The sequence below is a fragment of the Xenopus tropicalis genome, chromosome 3, assembly GCF_000004195.4.
Source record: "Xenopus tropicalis strain Nigerian chromosome 3, UCB_Xtro_10.0, whole genome shotgun sequence".
Classification (NCBI taxonomy): Eukaryota; Metazoa; Chordata; class Amphibia; order Anura; family Pipidae; genus Xenopus; species Xenopus tropicalis.
The window spans coordinates 148,641,791-148,664,183 of record NC_030679.2 but is presented as its reverse complement, the minus strand read 5'-3'; the positions used below and the strand labels follow the sequence as shown (position 1 = coordinate 148,664,183).

The 22,393-nt window shown below is 43.4% G+C and overlaps 1 protein-coding gene across 1 annotated transcript; it reads right to left on the bottom strand.

The window, feature by feature from the left end:
• Positions 1-6,260: 6,260 nt before the first annotated feature.
• On the bottom strand, positions 6,261-22,393 carry LOC116409592 (phospholipid scramblase 1-like). Its single transcript, XM_031898321.1, has 9 exons — positions 22,354-22,393; positions 21,795-21,835; positions 21,500-21,627; positions 15,458-15,485; positions 14,926-15,083; positions 14,168-14,317; positions 9,035-9,178; positions 8,387-8,524; positions 6,261-6,490 (listed from the first exon to the last, which is right to left on the bottom strand). Exons 2-9 carry the CDS (start codon positions 21,802-21,804, stop codon positions 6,431-6,433), a joined length of 816 nt encoding a protein of 271 aa, XP_031754181.1. The 5' UTR covers positions 21,805-21,835; positions 22,354-22,393; the 3' UTR covers positions 6,261-6,430.

Here is a 22,393-nt window from a genome sequence, read left to right as displayed (position 1 = left end):
ACTACACATCCAGATGAAGCCAAGTACCATGTTGTTGCATTGTGTCTCTTCCAGTTAACACGGAGAAAAAAATACCAAAATTTGTCACCAGGTGTTGCATGGTCTATGGTGTTTTCTATTGTGTTTTGCTGGCAAGTCTTTGCACTCTAGCACCATCTAGGGCAGGGGTCCCCAACCTTTTTTACCTGTGAGCCACACTCAAATGCAAAAAGGGTTGGGGGAGCAACACAAGCATGAAAAATGTTTATGAGGGTGCCAAATAAGGGCTGTGATTGGCTATTTGGTAGCTTCTATGTGGACTGCCAGCCTAAATGAGCCTCAGTTTGGCAGTACAACTGGTTTGTATACAACCAAAACTTGTCCCCAATCCAGGAATTCAAAAATAAGGAGCTGCTTTGAGGCCCCTGGAAACAACATCCAAGGGCTTAGGGAGCAAAATGTTGCTCAAGAACCACTGGTTGGGGATCACTGATCTAGAGGAAGGATTTAACACTAAAAAAAATGGTTTCTGGACATGGTGAGACAAAATGTGGCTGCATCTGTATATATTAAAAAAGTTACACAAACACAGGGCCCATTTGATAAAAATGTAAAGTGTTACAGCAGTGTAGGTTGCCAATAATGCAACACTCATTTCCAAGGACTGTTAGTAAATTGATGCTTTGCATGAAAATTATCTGATGTGTAACCCTAGTGGTCATTTGTATGTACATTAGGGTGTGGAACGGTGCCCGTTTGATAGCCTTTTCTCAGGTGAGTAGAATTTTCCATAAAATAATGTCATTGGAAAGAAATGGTTGGGATTGTGGCTGGATATATACAGAGTAGGTTCCACATTGAGAGAAGCTCATTGGCATCTTCTGATGGTTCCACAGGATTGGGGGTTTGACCCCACTGATAGGTTCTAATACCCTCTGGTATATATATATATGAATACTCAGGTACTTTCTGTAATTTTTTTAATAGGAGCTCAGAAGTCAGCTAGGATCCACTCTACTGTGTGTATTTCTGGGACTGTGTACTTGCCAACTGAGCCAGTAGAGGCTCTTAGGGCCGGTCCTGATGGATTCTACGTCTTGTATTGTTAATTATTCTATTAAGTCCCTTTATAAGCTTGCCCCTGGCCACTGCTCTTTGCTTGGTCATTAAGCTTAATTGCTGAGATCTTGCCGTCCTGTGATTCCGGTGTACTTATTCCTGAGACCCCCCTTTGGTTCCTTGTTCCTGAGTCCTTGCATGGTTCCTTGTTCCCTGCCCTGTTCCTGTACACATCTGCCCCTCCTAGCTCAGTTCTTGTGAATCTCCCGGTTTTGACCTTGGCCTGTTCTTCTGTTCACTTTCAGCAATTGTCAATGGCATCCGCCCAGTACTTCTGCAAACAGAGAAACATGATTGATAAAGGGCAAGTAGCCTTGACATCAAAACCACTTCCATGATTGCTTACTTGGCAATGCACATTTATGAATATTGCACCATTTCTGCAATGTAGGTTATTATGAGTAGGAGTAGAAAGCTCACCATGTATAGGTAGGTTCCCAGCATCAAAGCTTTCATTTTAGCATCTAGGTCCTTGGGAAACTGAATTAGAACTTGGGAACCCTTTCCCTCGGCCTTTGTTATCTGCACGACAACATGAGATCCGTGTAACTCACATACTTGATGGATAAGGATTAGAGTGAGATTTCATTATACAGGCATGGGACCTGTTTTCCAGAATGCTCAGGACCTCGGGTTTTCCGTAATTTGGATCTCCATACCAAAAGTCTACTAAAAAAATGATTTAAACACTAAATAAACCCAATAGGATTTTTCTGCCTCCTAAAAGGATTAATTATATCTTAGTCATTGTTTTCCATTTTGCTTCCTACTCTAGTTTCTTTTACTGTGTTAGAGACTCAAGTTGCCATTTTGGTTTTGGTGCCATTGCTAGTTATGAGTGGAATCTGTCCCGTTTCACTTCACCGAAAAATTCACAAATCTTTCAAAAGATTCGCGAAACAGGAAAAAATTCTCGAAACAGCGAAAATGACGCTCGTCAAAAAAAAATTGTCGCCCGTGGCTATTCTTCTGTCGCGCGGCTATTCTTTTGTCACCCGTGGCTATTCTTTTGTCGCCCGTGGCTATTCTTGTGTAGCGCGGCTATTCTTTTGTCACCCACGGCTATTCTTTTGTCGCCCGTGGTTATTCTTCTGTCGTGCAGCTATTCTTTTGTCGCCCGCGGCTATTCTTTTGTCACCCGTGGCTATTCTTCTGTCGCGCAGCTATTCTTTTGTCGCCCGGGGCTATTATTCTGTTGTGTGGCTATTCTTTTGTCACCCGTGGCTATTCTTTTGTTGCCCGTGGCTATTCTTGTGTCGCGCGGCTATTCTTTTGTCACCCATGGCTATTCTTTTGTTGCCGTGGCTATTCTTCTGTCGCGCAGCTATTCTTTTGTCGCCCGCGGCTATTCTTTTGTCACCCGTGGCTATTCTTCTGTTGCACAGCTATTCTTTTGTCACCCACGGTGGTTTTTTTTTTCTATGAACAGAACTCACCTCCTTGCAGGTACTGTAGCATCCGCCTCCATCATACAATAAATGACCACGTACAACTTCTTGTCCACAGGGGCCTTTGAATTTCAGTATCAGAGGGGTTCCGCAGCACCTCCAGTTTTTGCCCATCGAATACAGAACCTTTCCCTGAGGGGTCTGGAAAACTGGGGAAAGTGTGTTAGCAACTAAGGGTTAAAAACTTATATATTTTTTTTTATAACCTTATTTTTATTACAAAAACAGGGGCAAAGAGGTACAATCAGTGTAGGTCATTAAACAGTATCCATAAACATCCTGAGGGTTAATGCGTAAGAGAGAGATTGTCTTTGTGGAAACCCAGGCAATTTCTCTATCTAGCCCTGAGCCTGTACATTTGTTACCTACTTCTGCCCAATAGTAAATCCAGGATCTCTAATCCCAATCAGATCAGCCAAGATCTGCTCAACTAGTTAACTCTATCTGTCTCACCTGCACTGTGCAATGTAGTTCTCTAGCACTGAGCAATGTAGTTCTCTAGCGCTGAGCAATGTAGTTCTCTAGTGCTGAGCAATGTAGTTCTCTAGTGCTGAGCAATGTAGTTCTCTAGTTTGGCCACTAGATGGCTGTATATAAGACAGAGGCCTTTTATACAGCCATCTAGTGGCCAAACTAGAGAACTACATTGGTCATACTGTTACCCAGGAAATGGAACTTAATGGGAGTAATAATGATCCCCTTTGCCTCCTCCCTCATCATCCTCATAATTCTTTTCTAGTCGGGTCTCTGCTTTTGGTCAGTCCTCTACTCTGTAACAGCAGTTACAGAGTAGAGGACTGACCAAAAGCAGAGACCCGACTAGTCTGACTGGTGTTTCATGGCTTTCTCTGTGTCGCTCCCTTGGTTTCCCCCTGATATATTACATATACATTGTCAGCTTCTAAGGCTAAATGCATGGAGGGGTAGGAGAAATACTCAGGAGTAGGTGAAGCAGTGCTGGTAGAACAGGGGGAGGAGGGAGGAAACAGTGAGTGGTTTTGGGTAGAACCGTATGAGTAAATGGAACACCCCTAAGAATAATTTATCTAACTGCACCAATGAACTCTGATTTTAATTTACTCACCTCTACGAGGGGTTCAAGCCCTGGGGGTACGATAGGATGGGGCCCAATAATACTGCTGAGGGGTCCCAGATACACTGTGCCCCTGGGGCTGCATCTTGATGGGCATAGCAGGGTCTTGTACATCTGTTAAACATGGAAATGTCCTGCTCATAAGAATTATGTGTCTGGTTTTAAGGTGGAATAGTAAATATAAAATAAGAGTATAATACAGTAGAGCTCAGTAACTGAGGGACCACTGGTGCTTTCCAAACGTGTCTACAACCTTAACCTTAAGAAATACATGGTAAAAATGAGGCTAAGAATGGTTTTGGGTAGGAAAAAAGCTAATTTAAGTGGATAAAATAAAAAATGTGTCTGACCTTTATGGTATCCCTAAGTCATGTGATAAAATGGGGAGACTGTTATCATAAATCAGGGGTTCCCAAATAGTATTACCCATAGGCCACGTTCAAATGTAAAAAGAGTTTGAAAGCAACACAAGCAGAAAAAAGTTCCTGAGGTGCCAAATAAGGGCTGTGATTGGGTATTTGGTAGCCCCTATATAGACTGGCAATCTATAGGAGGCTCTGGTTGGCAGTACAACTGGTTTTATTCAACCAAAACTTGCCTCCAAACCAGGAATTCAAAAATAACTCCCTGCTTTGAGGCCACTGGGAGCAACATCCAAGGGGTTTGGGAGCAACATGTTACCCCTGAGCCACTGGTTGGGGATCACTGCCATAAAGTGTCACTCTTTTTTTGCAGTTGATTTACTCACATGTCTATATTTGCAACTTATTAGAATTACAAGACAAAAGAGTGGAACAATGAATAAGGCAGAGGGGCTGAGGAACACATACTGTTGGAAATGTCTGCCAGGAGGAGGAGGTCTTGGTTTTATGACCTAAAACACAAGGAAACACAAGATAGACTCCCAGTTTGCATGCATTTATCAAGATCCGTGTTTGAGACGGTCGTCACGCCATATAGACCTGCCTGTAGCTGAGGCAGAGCTCTGTGGGGCATCAATAGTCATCTAAGGTTCCATTTAAACACAGTTTTCTGGGAAGCTTCCAAAAGCCTTGGTCCTACCACTAACCAGTTCCACAGACAGCTGCAGCCAATCAGATGTAGCCAAGAAACACAATGCTCAAGCCACAATGATCAAGCCTTCTACTGCAGATTTCTGTTAGATATGACACAGTCAAGTTCCTTGTTGCTGTTGCAGAAAACCAAAAAGCTTGGTAGATAGATACCTTCTTAGTCCTAAATTCTTGATCTACATGAACCTGGCATCTCCCCAGCTCTGTAGCGTAACTCCTAGATAGACTTGTGTAACAGAAGGAAACAGTATTCAAAATGGTCCCAAGGCATTAACTGGATGGGAGCAGCTACTGTCTTTAGTCTGATTCCCTGATCTTCTCCTGCATCTCGGAACCCTCTGTTGATGGGGGAACTATCAGTCCATGGACCCACAGTCACTTTAGTAAAGCATTACTATTTAGGGATTTTACCTGCACTTCCCCACTCCATTCCTATCACTGTGCCAAGTCCTATAAACCTCCCACCAATCGGTTAGGTTGGTAGGGGCAATACAACCATGAAATCCCTCCAGAGCACTCTCGTTCATCTGTCATTTCCTTTCAAAAATAAATCTTATGAAATCATATAGAGACAGAGTTGGGCAGAGATGGTGTTCCGCATGTTCTTACTTGTGTGATTGGAAATCCTCCAGGGACCTTTCTTATGAAAGAGACACAACTCCACTGTAAATCTGTGATGCAAATATAAAGGTCCCCATACACGGGCCGATTATAGCTGCCGATATGGGTCCCTTGGACCGATTCGGCAGCTAATCAGCCCGTGTATGGGCAGAACTGAGCAGCCTGGCTGACCGATATCTGGCCTGAAATTGGCCAGATGTCGATCGGCGAGGTTAGAAAATCCAGTCGGATCGGGGACCGCATCGGCTCGTTGATGTGGTCCCCAGAAATATGGCCAGAAATAGAGCAGCTGTCACTGTCGGGGAATCTGCCATTAAACATCAACCAGCAGCCAACAGTCCTTATGATAAGAACCATTTGTACTGGGATTAGTCTTTGCATGTGAAACAATCAGTTCCTATTTGTGCTTTGTTGATTGCTGCTTTAAAACACTTATATAATTTATATGTTTTGGAAAAGCTAATGTCCCCTTTTACTTGTGGTTTGTTTGCTCGCTGGAGCTTACAGTCTAATAGGTAGTGGAAATGTGACGTGCTGTAAGGGCGTCCAAGCGTGGTTGTCAAGGTCCTGTTGTTTCAGATAGGAATGGTAAGTGCATAGTAAAACCTGTAAAGCCAGTTTTATTGTGTATATAAGGGAAGAGTAAAGGGATAGAATGGAGGGCAAGTTGCTGAGGGCTCAGGATGTAGGAGAAATTGAAAAGGTGGATTTTTAGAGACCGTCAGAAGGCCTGAAGGTTCTGGGAGCATCTAATGGGAGTCACACCACATAGGGTGGCCCTAATGCTTTTATAAAGGGATACATAGAAATCCAATGAGGAGCACTCATTGTACAAAATCAAGTACCTGGGAGTAAGTGAAAAATATAAATATAGAATAAAAATGCATGGCCCAACAAAAATAATCAAATTTATTGAATTAACCCAGAAATGTGAACTTTTTTCACAGATTTACAGCAAATAATACAATAGATTAAGGTTATTATGAGCAGGGATGGAACCAGTCATATGTAGGTAGGTTCCCAGGGCCCTAAGAGGATGGCATCACTGCACTGAATGTTGGGAGGCAGGTGGGCCATCCCCCATTAGCAGAACTTTATCAGCACTGGGCTGGCTGCTCTACAGTGTTTTGGCTGTTGATCCCATCCACTTCACATTGCTGTAAACAGAGAAATATTTCTTAAAAAGTAATGGATCTATTTAGTAATAGAGGTAATAGGGTAAGTAGTTATGGGGGATATAACAATCAGCAAGAGGAGGGCAGAGGAAGAAGATAAGTGGTGGGATTCTATAGAACAATAGTATAAGTTAATGACAGTTGTATGGATTAAGGAGGAATTATAGGGAGGGGTATATGGAGAAATAGGAGGAGTTATAGGGAGGGGTATATGGAGCAATAGGAGCAGTTATAGGGAGGGGTATATGGAGCAATGGGAGGAGTTATAGGGAGAGTTATATGGAGCAATGGGAGGGGTTATAGGGAGGGGTATATGGGGCAATGGGAGGAGTTATAGGGAGGGTTATATGGAGCAATAGGAGGAGTTATAGGGAGGGGTATATGGAGCAATAGGAGGGGTTATAGGGAGGGGTTATATGGAGCAATAGGAGGGGTTATATGGAGCAATAGGAGGGGTTATAGGGAGGGGTTATATGGAGCAATAGGAGGGGTTATAGGGAGGGGTATATGGAGCAATAGGAGGGGTTATAGGGAGGGGTTATATGGAGCAATAGGAGGAGTTACAGGGAGGGGTATATGGAGCAATAGGAGGAGTTATAGGGAGGGGTATATGGAGCAATAGGAGGGGTTATAGGGAGGGGTTATATGGTGCAATAGGAGGGGTTATAGGGAGGGGTATATGGAGCAATAGGAGGAGTTATAGGGAGGGGTATATGGAGCAATAGGGGGAGTTATAGAGAGGGTTATATGGAGCAATAGGAGGAGTTATAGAGAGGGTTATATGGAGCAATAGGAGGAGTTATAGAGAGGGTTATATGGAGCAATAGGAGGAGTTATAGAGAGGGTTATATGGAGCAATAGGAGGGGTTATAGGGAGGGGTATATGGAGCAATAGGAGGGGTTATAGGGAGGGATATATGGAGCAATAGGAGGAGTTATAGGGAGGGGTATATGGAGCAATAGGAGGAGTTAGAGGGAGGGGTATATGGAGCAATAGTAGGAGTTATTGTAAGGGTTATATGGAGCAATAGGAGGAGTTATAGTAAGGGTTATATGGAGCAATAGGAGGAGTTATAGTAAGGGTTATATGAAGCAATAGGAGGAGGTTTAGGGAGGGGTATATGGAGCAATAGGAGGAGTTATAGTAAGGGTTATATGGAGCAATAGGAGGAGTTATAGGGAGGGGTATATGGAGCAATAGGAGGAGTTATAGTAAGGGTTATATGGAGCAATAGGAGGAGTTAGAGGGAGGGGTTATATGGAGCAATAGTAGGAATTATAGTAAGTGTTATATGGAGCAATAGGAGGAGTTATAGGGAGGGGTATATGGAGCAATAGGAGGAGTTATAGGGAGGGGTATATGGAGCAATAGGAGGCATTATAGGGAGGGTTATATGGGGCAATAGTGGGGGAAAGTCAGGGCCGGATTTCTACTTGGCGCGCCCCAAGGCCGCCTCCATTCGGCGCCCCCCCCACTGCCGCCGCGAAAACGCGAATGCGCAGGCGCCTAACTTGCGAATGCGCGAACAAGGCCCCCTCGGGACCGCTAATGCGCATGCGCAAACGCCTAACTTAGAACTCCCATACCGTATGGGAGCAAAATGTTAAAATTTGCTTGCGGCATGCCGCCCCTGTGTATGTGCCGCCCTAGGCCCGGGCCTTTGTGGCCTCGCCACAAATCCGGGCCTGGGGAAAGTGAAGAGTACTTGCAGAGATACATTATGGCTTTCTGCGCTTCTGGGTTTGAGAGTGAGAAGTTTTTGCAGTGTGAGGATTAGTTGGGAAATGTATATTCAGTATTAGTAATAAGGCAGGATTACAGCCAATAACGCCCAGGATTAGTGAATAGGGTATGAGGTGTTGGGGGGGAACACTCACCATATAGAGGTAGGTCACCAGTATCACAGCTTTCATTTTAGCCTCCAGGTCCCTGGGGAATTGAATGACAATCTTTGAGGGTTTTCCTTTGATCTTTAATATCCGCCCAATGGGGTGACTCCCCTGGACACTGCAGATCTGATGAATAAAGAGCAGGCAGGATAAGAATGGGATTAAACCTGTGATTAAAGGGTTGAGACCCTGTAGAGGTCAATGTTGGATGTCCCTTTTACAACTGGAAGACCTTCCTTTGCTTTGTGGTTTTAGAGGTTTTTGTGGGTATTTTCCTTTGTGTCAGGGCAGCTTCTGTTGAACCTACCTTAGTCCTCACCTTAGTTCTTACTCAACTTAGTTCTCACCTTAGTTCTTACTCAACTGAGCTAGCTGAGTAGATGAGGCTTCAGTGAGGAGAAAGGGTCCAGGAACATGGGCAGAGGGATAGGCCAAACACACCCACCACCATAAAACCTTGCCTCAACATAATAGTGGATTTGGACCAGCTGCATTGAGTAGACTTTGCCTCAGCTTTGGGTGTCTACTGTGGGTGCTACTGTCTACGACCAGTCCCATCATCTGGAATGACTACAACATACACATGCATATATATACTGTATATTGCGACTTCTCTAATTGGTTATTTTCTTGTACCTCAGTGGGATGAAACGGGAAGGAAAGAGATGAAACCTGCGAAGTGAAAATTGGCTTCCGCTGTTCATCACTGATGGAGAATAGCAGGTCATATCCATAATGGAAACCCCCAAAATTGGTGGGGTCCCTCGGCGGGGCTGCAACCTGCAACAGGAAAAGAATGATCTAAGTGATCCCCAACCAGTGGCTCGGGGGCAACATGTTCCTCACAACCCCTTGGGTGTTGCTCTCAGTGCCCCCAAACCAGGTAGTTATGTTTGAATTCCTGACTTGGGGGCAAGTTTTGGTTGAATAAAAACAAGATTTCCTACCAAATAAAGCCCCTGTAAGCTGATAGGGTGCATAGAGGCCCCTAATAGCCAATCACAGCCCTTATTTGGGTCCTTCATGAATCTTTATGGTGCTTGTGTTGCTCTTTTTACATTTGACTGCGGCTCAGCTTATTGGTCCATGTATGGGGCCTACCGATGGAGATATTTGGAAGAGAAACCCCACTGGCCCCCCTATACTCCTGCACCCCCAAACCTTGGGCATAATGATCTGTATCTCACACATATATTGTACATCAGTCAGGGACCCCACTGGCCCCCCTATACTCCTGCACCCCCAAACCTTGGGGATAATGATCTGTATCTCACACATATATTGATACTGTACATCAGTCAGGGACCCCACTGGCCCCCCTATACTCCTGCACCCCCAAACCTTGGGGATAATGATCTGTATCTCACACATATATTGATACTGTACATCAGTCAGGGACCCCACTGGCCCCCCTATACTCCTGCTCCCCCAAACCTTGGGGATAATGATAATATATACAGTCATATTACAAATCACAGAGGAATTCCTTATAATATATAGTGAATAAAGTGCCCCCTATTGTAACATATAGGGATATTATAAGCCCCCGAGGAGTTCCTTATAATATATAGTGAATAAAGTACCCCCTATTGTAACATATAGGGATATTATAAGTCCCCGAGGAGTTCCTTATAATATATAGTGAATAAAGTGCCCCCTATTGTAACATATAGGGATATTATAAGCCCCCGAGGAGTTCCTTATAATATATAGTGAATAAAGTACCCCCTATTGTAGCATATAGGGATATTATAAGTCCCCGGGGAGTTCCTTATAATATATAGTGAATAAAGTACCCCCTATTGTAGCATATAGGGATATTATAAGTCCCCGGGAGTTCCTTATAATATATAGTGAATAAAGTACCCCCTATTGTAGCATATAGGGATATTATAAGTCCCCAGGAGTTCCTTATAATATATAGTGAATAAAGTGCCCCCTATTGTAACATATAGGGATATTATAAGCCCCCGAGGAGTTCCTTATAATATATAGTGAATAAAGTGCCCCCTATTGTAACATATAGGGATATTATAAGCCCCCGAGGAGTTCCTTATAATATATAGTGAATAAAGTGCCCCCTATTGTAACATATAGGGATATTATAAGCCCGAGGAGTTCCTTATAATATATAGTGAATAAAGTGCCCCCTATTGTAACATATAGGGATATTATAAGCCCCCGAGGGGTTCCTTATAATATATAGTGAATAAAGTGCCCCCTATTGTAACATATAGGGATATTATAAGCCCCCGAGGAGTTCCTTATAATATATAGTGAATAAAGTACCCCCTATTGTAACATATAGGGATATTATAAGCCCCCGGGGAGTTCCTTATAATATATAGTGAATAAAGTGCCCCCTATTGTAACATATAGGGATATTATAAGCCCCCGAGGAGTTCCTTATAATATATAGTGAATAAAGTGCCCCCTATTGTAACATATAGGGATATTATAAGCCCCCGGGGAGTTCCTTATAATATATAGTGAATAAAGTGCCCCCTATTGTAACATATAGGGATATTATAAGTCCCCGGGGAGTTCCTTATAATATATAGTGAATAAAGTGCCCCCTATTGTAGCATATAGGGATATTTTAAGTCCCCGGGGAGTTCCTTATAATATATAGTGAATAAAGTACCCCCTATTGTAACATATAGGGATATTATAAGTCCCCGGGGAGTTCCTTATAATATATAGTGAATAAAGTGCCCCCTATTGTAGCATATAGGGATATTTTAAGTCCCCGGGGAGTTCCTTATAATATATAGTGAATAAAGTGCCCCCTATTGTAGCATATAGGGATATTATAAGTCCCCAAGGAGTTCCTTATAATATATAGTGAATAAAGTGCCCCCTATTGTAACATATAGGGATATTATAAGCCCCGAGGAGTTCCTTATAATATATAGTGAATAAAGTGCCCCCTATTGTAACATATAGGGATATTATAAGCCCCCGAGGGGTTCCTTATAATATATAGTGAATAAAGTGCCCCCTATTGTAACATATAGGGATATTATAAGCCCCCGAGGAGTTCCTTATAATATATAGTGAATAAAGTACCCCCTATTGTAACATATAGGGATATTATAAGCCACAGAGAAGTTCCATGGCCATATAGAGAAGCACAAGACCATCATGGAACTTCACGGTGACTTATAATATTCTCATACTTTACAACAAGGGGTACTTTATTTATTGTAATATACAGGTTTCAGTGAGTCATGTGACAGAATTGACATCACTAAACAAGGATTATAACTGATGACATCACTAAGTACTGCCTATAAGGATATAATTTATAGTTTGGTCCCATAGGGAAATGACCCAACTGTACATTATACGTAAATATATGTATTGTGACTGGGTCATTGTAGGATAGTCACATTTTTATGCTTGATCCATTTTATGTTACTCAGCCTTCTCTTTGGGATCATTTTCCCCATGAAAGTGTAATTTTTTTCCCCAAGCTAACGTTTCAATGCAGGATTTCCATGGACTCTCCACCACCATATATAACTAAAGTATATTTAGTTGTTGCTGATTTTACTCACAAGATGGCAGCCTGGGTCAGAGAGTTCCCAAAGGTCCTCCTAACAGCCATCCCTTCTTGTCAATCAAGAAGGAGGAGATTGCCGTAGGAAGTCCATATAAGGAAGTGAGTAGTTGGCCCAAGCCCCTTTTGGCTAATGAAAGGGGCAGATGATGGTGACAAGGGCCTAAAAACCACAACCTTAGGGAACTGCCCAATATGAGAGTCTTAATATCCAACATCATGTAGGCTAGCTAGTGTCAGGGCAGCTTCTATTGAACTTACCTTAGTTAGTTCTCAGCTTAGTTCTTACTCAACTAGCTTGCTGAGAAGATGAGGCTTCAATGAGGACAAAGAATCCAGGATCATGGGCAGAGGGATAGGCCAAACACAACTGCAGGGACCCCAAAGAATTGGGCCCCTTCAGGATGAGTTCCCCTTTAGACAGGCACCAGAGGGTAGCCTTATGGGTTATGGACACCTAAAGGTGGTCCTAGCTGTTTATGTGTGAAAAGGGAGTTTCCCTGTTGTTCAGCAGCAACCACTAGGTGGCAGTGTGCTGCAATGTAAAAAGGGATGACATCCATTTTATGAAGGTTTTAGTCCTGGGACTGCCTCTTGTAAAGAGGTGTACAGCAGGTTGTGTTCTAGTACAGGAGGTACTGTAATAGGTCACTCTAGAAGTGACAGGCAGGTTAGAGAGAATGGGCAGAGATAGCCCCAACAGGAGAGAGAGGGGTTAAGACCCCCCCCAGCACTCATGGCTGGAGTTCAGGACCTGTAGTATGTAGTAAGGGGAGCCAAGTCAGCACCTGGGAGTGTTCCCAGTGAAGGGGCCCTACGCGTGGACCGGGGTGAGTTCCTAGGTGGAAGCATCCGGGAGTACCGGGGGTAGCCCAAAGAGAGAGAGTGTGACTTGAGCCGTCGGTGTGACATCCTCTGAAGTGTTCTGCCTGCATCAATAAACAAGTTCATCTGGTTCATCATCATAACTGGTGTCTTGGCTGTTCATATACTGAGGATCCTCAACTGCCCGGTTACCAGCTACCCCAAGGGAGGGGCAAGGTACCGGGAGTTGCAGGGAGTCCAGGTCCAAGGAGGACCTCATAGAGTTTTCCCAGGGAGGAGACATATAGTCCTACCTATACCTGCCCTGGGTGGAGGCACGCCATTAATTTATATCATACCTGTCCCCCATAATAAGTGGGGGCTCCTGGCTTCTGTAGCGCCACACGCAGGGAGTTGCGTGTTAAAATACAACAGTAGCCAAATTAGGGTTACACACACACCACTAAAACACCTTGGGAACACCTTAGGGAACTACCCAGAGAGAGTCTTATTATCCAACATCATGTAGAAAGGGCAGCTAGTCTCAGGGCACTTCTGTTGAACTCAACTTAGTTCTCACCTTAGTTCTTACTCAACTTAGTTCTCACCTTAGTTCTTACTCAACTTAGTCCTCACCTTAGTTCTTACTCAACTTAGTTCTCACCTTAGTTCTTACTCAACTTAGTCCTCACCTTAGTTCTTACTCAACTTAGTTCTCACCTTAGTTCTTACTCAACTTAGTTCTCACCTTAGTTCTTACTCAACTTAGTTCTCACCTTAATTCTTACTCAACTTAGTTCTCACTGTAGTTCTTACTCAACTTAGTTCTCACCTTAGTTCTTACTCAACTTAGTTCTCACCTTAGTTCTTACTCAACTTAGTTCTCACCTTAGTTCTTACTCAACTTAGTCCTTACCTTAGTTCTTACTCAACTTAGTTCTCACCTTAGTTCTTACTCAACTTAGTCCTCACCTTAGTTCTTACTCAACTTAGTTCTCACCTTAGTTCTTACTCAACTTAGTTCTCACCTTAGTTCTTACTCAACTTAGTTCTCACCTTAGTTCTTACTCAACTTAGTCCTCACCTTAGTTCTTACTCAACTTAGTTCTCACCTTAGTTCTTACTCAACTTAGCTAGCTGAGTAAATGAGGCTTCAGTGAGGAGAAAGGGTCCAGGAACATGGGCAGAGGGATAGGCCAAACACACCCACCACCATAAAACCTTGCCTCAACATAATAGTGGATTTGGACCAGCTGCATTGAGTAGACTTTGCCTCAGCTTTGGGTGTCTACTGTGGGTGCAACTGTCTACGACCAGTCCCATTATCTGGAATGACTAAAACATACACATGCATATATATATACAGTGTATTGCGACTTCTCTAATTGGTTATTTTCTTGTACCTCAGTGGGATTCTTCGGGGCGGAAAAAGATGTGATCTGATACGAGTATATGGGCTCCCGCTGTTTATTAAGGATGGCAAATTGCAGGCCATGTCCTTCACGGTAACTCACAAAAGCAATGGGGTACCCTGGCGGGGCTTCAACCTGCAGCTGGAAAAGAATGATCTAAGTCAGTGACCCCCAACCAGTGGCTCGGGGGAAGAGAGCTTACAATCTACATCAGTCAGGAACCCCACTGGCCCCCCTATACTCCTGCACCCCCAAACCTTGGGGATAATGATCTGTATCTCACACATATATTGATATTGTACATCAGTGAGGGACCCCACTGGCCCCCCTATACTCCTGCACCCCCAAACCTTGGGAATAATGATCTGTATCTCACACATATATTGATATTGTACATCAGTCAGGGACCCCACTGGCCCCCCTATACTCCTGCACCCCCAAACCTTGGGGATAATGATCTGTATCTCACACATATATTGTACATCAGTCAGGGACCCCACTGGCCCCCCTATACTCCTGCACCCCCAAACCTTGGGGATAATGATCTGTATCTCACACATATATTGATATTGTACATCAGTCAGGGACCCCACTGGCCCCCCTATACTCTTGCACCCCCAAACCTTGGGGATAATGATCTGTATCTCACACATATATTGATATTGTACATCGGTCAGGAACCCCATTGGCCCCTCAATTCTTCTGGGATATGGGATCAGGAATAGCCTTACCCTATGGGAAGGACTCACCTCTTTGAAGGAGCTGCAGCATTTACTTTCAGCCAATAAATGTGCATGTAGAACCTCCTGTTTATTAGGGTCTTTTAACTTGAGTATCAGAGGGTTGCCACAGCACTCCCAGTCCTGTTTCACAGAATAGAGGATTTGGCCATCAGGAGTCTCGAAAACTGGAAACAGTTTGATAAAAAAAAAGAGAGATTGGAAGGTGGCAACCACTTGTCACAGGCTGACCCAGAAATTTTTGGGGTGAAAACTAGTAACGCCAGCAGTAAAATGTGGCTGCCATTGGTTGTGGGCATTTCCCCACAAGAAGATATTCACTGTCGGAGATAAGACCAAGTTAGGGAGTTACCAACTGCCGCCCTGGTCTTACTTGAACCGGCAGCCAACTGGTCTTCCAACCCAATCACTTTCCCAGTTTTTCACCTTGTTTACATATCAGTCAAGTTAGGCAGAAGATCTCGTTAGTTAGGGATAGCATTGGGGCATTGGCTTCCTAGTGCAGGGTTCTGTTTCCCATTCACACCAACATGTTTCTCACCTTTTTTCCGGAACGTAACTTCATCGACCTAACAAGGAAGAGCAGGATGGTTACTGTCATTGGTATCATCCATTAACCAGGGAAGGCCAACGAAACAACATTTCCTTTCATTGAAATATTTCCATTAGGTGTTTAGTACCAAATGATTCAGGGAAATGAAAGCAAACATAAAACATACTATAAATATTTCGCTGTTCACCAACTGGCTGCCTACTAACCAGTACTGAAGCTCGACTACTATTTTGCAAAGTTTAAAGAAAATGTTGGCTCTGAAACAACTTCTGATGGTGCATTTATTCTTGGGTAATAAAGTACATAAATATTTGTTTGGTCTATGGGACGTGACCCTTATGGATAAAAAGAATCCCCACTGAAATCAAACCGGATATAGGAGATACAACAAATGTTGGAATGAGTTGGTAAGTTTCAAGGAATGGGGAAGAGCAATTGATGATGACTATAGGGAGGTAAAAGGAAGGGGAGTTATGGGATAAACAGTGAGTGTTGATCAATTGATATACCGAGAATCTTGTCTCAGGGTCTTGTTGTGTAAGAAGGTTCTGCTCGGTCAAAATGACCATTGTTATTTGGCAACTGTCCCGACGTGATGGTAAGCTGACTGCTGGATGATCGAAGGAACGGAAGTAAGTGAACCTGCAGGAGACTCTTGGTGAGTATATATGTTAAATGGAATCCTGCAGAAGACTCTGTGATGAGTATATATGTTAAATGGAATCCTGCAGAAGACTCTTGGGGAGTATATATGTTAAATGGAATCCTGCAGAAGACTCTTGGGGAGTATATATGTTAAATGGAATCCTGCAGAAGACTCTTGGGGAGTATATATGTTAAATGGAATCCTGCAGAAGACTCTTGGGGAGTATATATGTTAAATGGAATCCTGCAGAAGACTCTTGGGGAGTATATATGTTAAATGGAATCCTGCAGAAGATTCTTGGGGAGTATATATGTTAAATGGAATCCTGCAGAAGACTCTTGGGGAGTATATATGTTAAATGGAATCCTGCAGAAGACTCTTGGGGAGTATATATGTTAAATGGAATCCTGCAGAAGACTCTTGGGGAGTATATATGTTAAATGGAATCCTGCAGAAGATTCTTGGGGAGTATATATGTTAAATGGAATCCTGCAGAAGACTCTTGGGGAGTATATATGTTATATGGAATCCTGCAGAAGACTCTTAGTGAGTATATATGTTAAATGGAATCCTGCAGAAGACTCTTGGGGAGTATATATGTTAAATGGAATCCTGCAGAAGACTCTTGGGGAGTATATATGTTAAATGGAATCCTGCAGAAGACTCTTGGGGAGTATATATGTTAAATGGAATCCTGCAGAAGACTCTTGGGGAGTATATATGTTAAATGGAATCCTGCAGAAGACTCTTGGGGAGTATATATGTTAAATGGAATCCTGCAGAAGACTCTTGGGGAGTATATATGTTAAATGGAATCCTGCAGAAGACTCTTGGGGAGTATATATGTTAAATGGAATCCTGCAGAAGACTCTTGGGGAGTATATATGTTAAATGGAATCCTGCAGAAGACTCTTGGGGAGTATATATGTTAAATGGAATCCTGCAGAAGACTCTTGGGGAGTATATATGTTAAATGGAATCCTGCAGAAGACTCTTGGGGAGTATATATGTTAAATGGAATCCTGCAGAAGACTCTTGGGGAGTATATATGTTAAATGGAATCCTGCAGAAGACTCTTGGGGAGTATATATGTTAAATGGAATCCTGCAGAAGACTCTGTGATGAGTATATATGTTAAAGAGAACTGAGAACTGTTATATGTTGAGAAGAGTCCCTGACTGTTGCGTATACTATGTGACTGGCGCTGACTAGTGATGGGTGAAATGTTTCGCCAGGCATGGATTCGCGGTGAAGTTCTGCGTTTCGGCACTGGTGGATTGTTTTGTGAAACGGATGAAAAAATTTGCCGTGCGTCCAAAAATTGTCGCCCGCGTCAAAAGAATAGTTGCAGGCGTAAAAAGAATAGCCGCGCGACAAAAGAATAGCCACGTGACAAAAGAATAGCTGCAGGCGACAAAAGAATAGCCACGCAACAAAATAATAGCCGTGCAACAAAATAATAGCCGCGCAACAAAATAATAGCCGCGCAACAAAATAATAGCTGCGGGCGACAAAATAATAGCCGCGCAACAAAATAATAGCTGCGGGCGACAAAATAATAGCCGTGCGACAAAATAATAGCTGCGGGCGACAAAATAATAGCCGTGCGACAAAATAATAGCTGCGGGCGACAAAATAATAGCCGCGCAACAAAATAATAGCTGCGGGCGACAAAATAATAGCCGTGCGACAAAATAATAACTGCGGGCGACAAAATAATAGCCGTGCGACAAAATAAAAGCTGCAGGTGACAAAAGAATAGCTGCGGGCGACAATTTTTTTTGACGTGCAACATTTTCCCGGTTTCGCCAATTGTCCGGCGAAACGAAATGGGACAGATTCACTCATCACTAGTGCTGACCCAAGCTGGGACTTAACCTGGTGGAACCTCGTACTGTGCGTGTAATCCCAGTATAAAACACCCTCATATGACCTGTCCATAAGGGAACTGGTAACTCCTTCATGGAGTGTGTATGAGTTCAGGAGTACTCTGCAGTTTCTGTTTATCGGGCGACCGAACAGGCCAGAGTTTGGGGGACCAGGTCCTCTGAAGGGAATCACTTTAGTGTGTGGTGTATGGCTGCTTTTCCTATCCGTGAGTCTGTTTAAATTCATAGATGTTCAATAAATATTACTAGTAGTGATGGGCAAAATGTTTCGCCAGGCAAGGACTCTCTGCGAATTTCCGCGTTTTGCCATTGGAGGATTGTTTCGCGAAATGGATGAAAAAATTTGCTGCAGAAAAATTCGCTGCACGTCCAAAAATTGTTGCGGGCGTCAAAAGAATAGTCGTGCGACGAAATAATAGCCGCGGGTGACAAAATAATAGCCGTGCGACAAAATAATAGCATTGCGACAAAATAATAGCTGTGCGTCAAAAGAATAGCTGTGCGACAAAAGAATAGCTGTGCAATAAAATAATAGCCGCGGGCGACAAAATAATAGCCGTGGGCGACAAAATAATAGCTGTGGGCAACAAAAGAATAGCCGCAGGCGACAAAAGAATAGCCGTGGGCGACAAAAGAATAGCTGTGTGACAAAAGAATAGCCGTGCAATGAAATAATAGCCACGGACAACAAAATAATAGCCGCAGGCGACGAAATAATAGCCGCGGGCGACAAAAGAATAGTTGTGTGACAAAAGAATAGCCGTGCAATGAAATAATAGCCACGGACAACAAAATAATAGCCGCAGGCGACGAAATAATAGCCACGGGCGACAAAAGAATAGCCGTGGGCGACAAAAGAATAGCTGTGTGACAAAAGAATAGCCGTGCAATGAAATAATAGCCACGGACAACAAAATAATAGCCGCAGGCGACGAAATAATAGCCGCGGGCGACAAAAGAATAGCCGTGCGACAATTTTTTTTGCAGCACGACATTTTCGCCATTTCGCGGCTCTTTTGAAAGATTCGCAAATTTTTCGTCGAAGTGAAAAGGAACAGATTCGCTCATCACTAATTATTATTGGCATCTGTGAATATAACAGAACTTCCTTACAAAGTTTAGAAAGCCCCACACTGTACACTTCACATAGATAAAGGATATTGTCAGTCTCTCTATTTTTCTCGTATGCAAACATACTCTTTTTTGGCATTTGTCTAACAGGACTAATTCTCATTTTTCTTCTGTATATTTGGGATTACTGCCTACGTAGACAACATGTCCCATCGGTTTAGACCCCGAACCTTTACCAGCTACGCCTGAAGAAATATGTAATCAAAACCCCTTAAACGATAAAGGTCTCATTAAATATCATACGACCTGGGTCAAATGGGGTAAAGGGAAAGATGCCGCCCTCTCCTGGCCAGAAAATGGTAGTACGGACTCTAGGGACCTTAATGGATTATTAAAACAGATTAAAGATAAGTGTAAAGGGAAAGATCTTGATTTGCAGGTTGTATATTATAATATTTGGCAAAATTGTGCCGATTGTAAAGGGATTACTTTACCTCTTACTTATAGTCATGGTTTATCCCTACTAGGATAATTCTGCCCTTAATATGGATACTCAGGGGCAATTAAATCAGGCCCTGAGTGCCCAATGTACAAGCCCAAATGGAGTCTTCTGGTTATAAAGCCCCATAACTGTTTGTCCCACAGGAGATACAAGGTCCCCCCACCCTATGGGGTGTAGAAGCACCAGGTCCCCCCACTTCACAGGGAGGTAAGATTTTTAAACTTAATTCCACTCCCAATCCACATTGCCCATCAGGCAGCCTTAAGATGACCAAATCTGTTCCCAATCTTTATTACAAATGCTCAGACCAGGTATAATAACCCCAATAGAGGGTTTTATCTACTCTCCCCCCTGGGCTGTGTGTGCAGGAACAGTCTATCCGCCCTGTGGGTTTGTGGCTTTGATAGGGAAACCCCAGACTCCTTATCTTTCTGCTAAACAAAAACTGTAGTACCGTGTTAGCCAGCATCAAAAATAATTACAAAAAACACAAATACACTTGTATTTGTGTTTTTTTTTATTATTTTTGACACTGGCTAACATTGTAGAAATGATACCTATATTGGCTAACCATTAAAAATACATTGCAAGCTTTCGGAGCTCTTAAGCCCCTTCATCAGGCAAAATAAACTCCTGTCACTCTCTCGGACTCTAGAAACTGGAGTTTTACTCTCCTGTATGTCTGACATATTGCCCACTCCACACCTTCGTCTCCCTAACAAATGTGAATCTATTGAATTATATGGCTTTTCCAATGAGTTCTGCGAGACTGGAGTTGCAACCCAACAAGAGGGGTGTATAGTGGGACATTTCTCTAGTACTTTTTCCCCCTTTGAGCAAACTTTCCCTCCGCAACATAAGTGCCTGTGCCACAGCCATAGGGAAACTGTATGCTCATGTTACTGCCCCCTAGTGGCACCATATACCCCACATAACCTGCCAGCACTATAAAAAGCAACCCATTACATTCTGTGCCTGCACACGTAGGACAATGCCACCTACTAATCCCTTTGACATCATAAAAGATTTACTATTGTTCTTAACTTAGACCCGTGGTTGTTACTAAATGAGCTGCTAGAATAACAGCCCTTTATGGGAATAGTCCCTGTTACTGATTTACCGTATGAAACAATCTTTATGGTTCCTAAACAGAAATACATTCTGGCGTCGCTGTTTGCCCCGTAAACACTAACAGCCCCACTAGAACATTGAGAAGATTCAGGCAGCCCATGGACTAAAGGTCCCCCCAGGATCTGAAGGTGTATGGGCACCTTAATGAAGATGAATCTCTTTAGGGCCCCTGTTGTGATCACGTCTGTCGTTTGTATTACAGGTTAATGGTCTGACCCATAAACGTTACCCACAGTTGGAATCTTCCAATGAACACTGGTTCTTTCCCCACTAAACTTTTGCCTGCTTCTACTCTAGTAAAAGGACAATCACATGGAGGCAATTGGAGGACTGTTTACAATCTCTTCTTTACTTTTTGCCCAATTCCAACAACGGCCTTATGGGCCAACTACCAACTCTTACACCTATATAAACCCACAGCAATCGCTGTCAATTTAAAGTGACTGTTGGGGATGTTTCTGTATCTTAATTCATCGTCTTTGGAGTAGCTGAACTGTAAGTGTGGATAGATAAGGAAGAATAAGTTGAGGAGTAAGAAATTCACAATAGGGATGTGTGGGAGAAGCAGAGATCAGTGCCTGGCAGGTTGGAGTAGGTGAAATACTTACTATTGATGGATAGGGAAATGTAAGTTAAGGTTTAGCTAGCTCAACGTGGGGAGGTGAGGGGGAGAGGCACTAAGGGGTGTCCGGTAGGCACCCGCTGAGGAAGCAATAAAATTCCCCCCCCCAAAAAAAATTTTGAATCTGCCTTAATGAAACAGCAGAGTTAAAATCTGAGGAGCCACTCACTTCTACTAGGGATTCAATTCCTGGGGGTACAACAGGGTACGGTCTAGAATACTGGCCCGGGTGAGAGGTCCCTGATGCACTTTGCCACTGAGGTTGAGTCTGGATGGGTTTGGCAGGATCTTGTCCACCTGAAACACATTGAAGGGTTACTATGGCTTCCGAATGACCTGCTTGTATTTGATTATACAAGCTTTAGAAGTTCTCCCTTTTGGGCAATAAAACACCTGAAAGCACCATTATTCAATGGCTCAGATACAGGTTGGGGGCTCCCTTGTACTGTAACCAAAGCACTTACCTTGGGACATGGCTGCCAGGGGGAGACTTCAAACCTAGATCCTGAAATACAAGCAAATAGAAGAGATTAACAGGCAACGTAACAGTCACTTGATCAATGTTTGAGGCTAGTGACACCTGGACTATCACCATCTTGGCACTCAGTCACCCAACTGCGGCCGAGGTAGGGCTCTGAGATGCATCACTGGTGGATACTGTGCCCACATTTTCCTACCATCTGTTTGACCTTTCTCCTCTACTAATTGGCACCAACACATCATTGAGGGAGCAAACCTTGTGGTTGAAGGAAAGTTCTTCTTGGACTTTGAGTAGTTCATTAAGAAGCTTTCCAGATGCCTGGGTCCTTCCACTGCTACTGATAAGAGCCCAGTACCTGTAGCACCTGCACAGGTAGGTGTCACCAAGCCACGTTTGGGGAGGCAGGTACCTGTGTATGATTTATAGAAGCCCCAGAGGTTTCCAGCCTGTAGATTGTCAGGACCTTCTGAATAACTTAGCCTCTTCTTTCAGTCTGGAGCTTCTCCTGAGGTTCTAGAGCCGACGGTACCTGTTCCACTCACAGTTCATGCAGAGAAATCAGGTGCAGCCCCAGCCTGTAAC

Coding starts and splice junctions, on each gene's coding strand:
- LOC116409592 (XM_031898321.1), bottom strand. Junction 9,179..14,167: donor CCCCGAAGAATCCCACTGAG/GTACAAGAAAAT, acceptor TTCCTGTTGCAG/GTTGCAGCCCCGCCGAGGGA. Junction 6,491..8,386: donor TGGTGACCTACCTCTATATG/GTGAGTGTTCCC, acceptor CTCTGTTTACAG/CAATGTGAAGTGGATGGGAT.